Source organism: Cupressus sempervirens, chromosome 11 (genome assembly GCF_028749045.1).
Source record: "Cupressus sempervirens isolate cs-2001-9-10 chromosome 11, ASM2874904v1, whole genome shotgun sequence".
Lineage (NCBI taxonomy): Eukaryota > Viridiplantae > Streptophyta > Pinopsida > Cupressales > Cupressaceae > Cupressus > Cupressus sempervirens.
In genome coordinates this window covers 564835266-564837488 of record NC_143128.1, presented here as the reverse complement: position 1 = coordinate 564837488, position 2223 = coordinate 564835266, and the positions used below count along the sequence as shown (strand labels likewise).

Genomic DNA, 2223 nt, shown 5'->3' with positions numbered 1-2223 from the left:
ACAAGTGCAAATTTAGCCAAGAAATTCATGTTTATCAACATATGTGAATTGAGTCCTAAAATTGCTTCTTTTGAGTATTATGGATTATTGAGCTTGACTCCTCTAACCATAGTTGAGGGGAAAAGTCCAATTTTTTTTTTAAAGCATGTGGGGCAAAGCATTGCAATTACGAGTAGAACAATTCATCCTAGACGCCTTTGAAATAATTAACTGCTGCAACAACAGAGAGGTCCTCATAAAAGTAGTATTGTATTACACATTTATTTATTTGTCCAACTACAGAATGTCATTCAAACAAGAGATGAGATAAGAAGCCTCACTAGGAGTATTGTAATGCATCATTGAAATTCTCACTACACCCTCACTAACATTATTGTCAAATAGAAGGCCAGACGAGCACAGAGCTGAGATAAGCCTGTAGGAATACATATGTCCATTCCTAATTGCGAAACCCATTTTGTAAAGAGCTTGAGCAATGTCAGATGACTTCTTAGCCCTGTGAACAAAAGAGATGGTTGAAATCCTGCGTTCTCCATCTGCATCAAGAGGTCCTATGATTCGAACATCTGATCTTGATCTAAGATAGCTAATCAAGGCACTTTGCAAGGGTTTCTCCAACAATTTAACCATGCGGAAAGAAGCCTTGATTAACTCTCTATCAAAGAGACAAGAACTGTCAACTTTCATAGCAGAAAACTGCTTTTGAAGATTTTTTACTGAGTCATCCTGTTCAGAAGCCTCCAAATTAAAGGACTTTTCTTCATGTGCCAGAAGTTGTAGATACTGTTTGAGTGCGAGAATCCCCGCACAACCCTCATGATTGAGGCATCCAAGTTCAAATTTACTGCCGAAATCATGATTAGGAATAAAAAAGAAATTGGGCATTTCATCCTTGATTTCATTGAAAGCATCATTTGTTCCAAAGAGAACAGCCATGTGAGGCCCACAAACCTTATACATGCTAAAAACATACCAATCAACACCCCACTTTGCTACATCAATTGCTCCATGTGGGGCAAAGGCCACACCATCCACAATCACTCTGATTCTCTTGCATCCTTCTTTCTTCCTAACAAATTCCACTAATTTTTTCAAATCTAGAATTTCTCCCAAAATGTTGGAAGCATGCGGGACTGCTAGAATTCTAGTCTTAGTGGATAAGAGCTTACCAAGAGATTCCAAGTTTGAACTGAAATCTTCATTCACCATCCAAAACTTGAGCTTTAGCCCTTTCTCCTCTGCAAGTTTAACCCACGGACCAGCATTCGCTTCATGATTGGCCCCGTGTACAATCACTTCATCTCCTTCCTCAACGAATTTCAAGTAACAGTGACTCAAATTTTTCAAAAGTTGAGAAGATGAAGGTCCTAATGCAACCTCTCCAACTTCATCAGCGTTCACAAAGGTCTTCATGAAACTATGAGCCGAATCTACCACTTCGTTTGCTCTAATGGAAAGTTCATATCCAGCTCCTAGTTGAACATACTTAGATTTCATGTAATTAGACATAGAATCTATCACTACATCAGGACACTGGCTAATCCCTGAATTTTCCATGTAAACTGGATGATTTGGGTTTTTTTCTGCATCAAAGTATGAGAAGTGCTTCCTTAGCCTATTATAGACTGCATCCATTTGGGTGTTGTCCGAGACTCTTTGTGCCTTATTCATGTTAATTGAAAAAGCTGGCTGAAGCCTCGGAAGACCTTTACAATAAATGCATGATTCATTAATCATAGAGCTATACAATTTCAGAGTCAAACCTGATTGGTATGTAAAAAGAATGAGGCAATCAAATCAAACACATGTAAAAGAAGAAATAAAAGCAGCTTGGGAGAGTCTACGAACCAGAACAGACTATTGAGCATAGAGGTGCAGATGATAAATATAGAACCATTTTCTTCTACCACGATAAATTCCTAAAATAATTGAGATGTAGATAGTGATATTACTCTTTAATGGGTTCTCAGTCTCAAAAACTGTTCTTTTGTTAATGGTGGTGTTTCTCCCACACAAATTCTTATCAGATTACAAAGTGGGAAGAGACTTAATGATTGATCAGATGAATAATGCTTCTTCTTGAACTGGTGGAGTTCAATGCCGAGGTCAAGAATGAAGAAAATGAATCTAATTTTGAAAGAATCAAATTAAATTAGAAAAGATAGTGAGCTAAAATGTACGCACAAATGATCTCCTTTTATAAAGCCTACAGGGCATTTGCAC

At 37.6% G+C, this 2223-nt stretch overlaps 1 protein-coding gene across 1 annotated transcript; it reads right to left on the bottom strand.

The window, feature by feature from the left end:
- Positions 1-235: 235 nt before the first annotated feature.
- Positions 236-1897, bottom strand: LOC149530886 (aminotransferase-like protein FGM3). The gene is made up of 2 exons (XM_089809698.1): positions 1849-1897; positions 236-1706 (listed from the first exon to the last, which is right to left on the bottom strand). The coding sequence occupies exons 1-2, from the start codon at positions 1895-1897 to the stop codon at positions 277-279; spliced, it is 1479 nt and encodes a 492-aa protein (XP_089665824.1). The 3' UTR covers positions 236-276.
- Between the last annotated feature and the right edge of the window lie 326 nt (positions 1898-2223).

Bases quoted from the DNA above. Each gene is read 5' to 3' on its own strand.
- LOC149530886 (XM_089809698.1), bottom strand. From the start codon at position 1,897: ATGGTTCTATATTTATCATCTGCACCTCTATGCTCAATAGTCTGTTCT. The intron at 1,707-1,848 runs GTTCGTAGACTC...TTTATTGTAAAG, and splicing joins ATGCTCAATAGTCTGTTCTG to GTCTTCCGAGGCTTCAGCCA.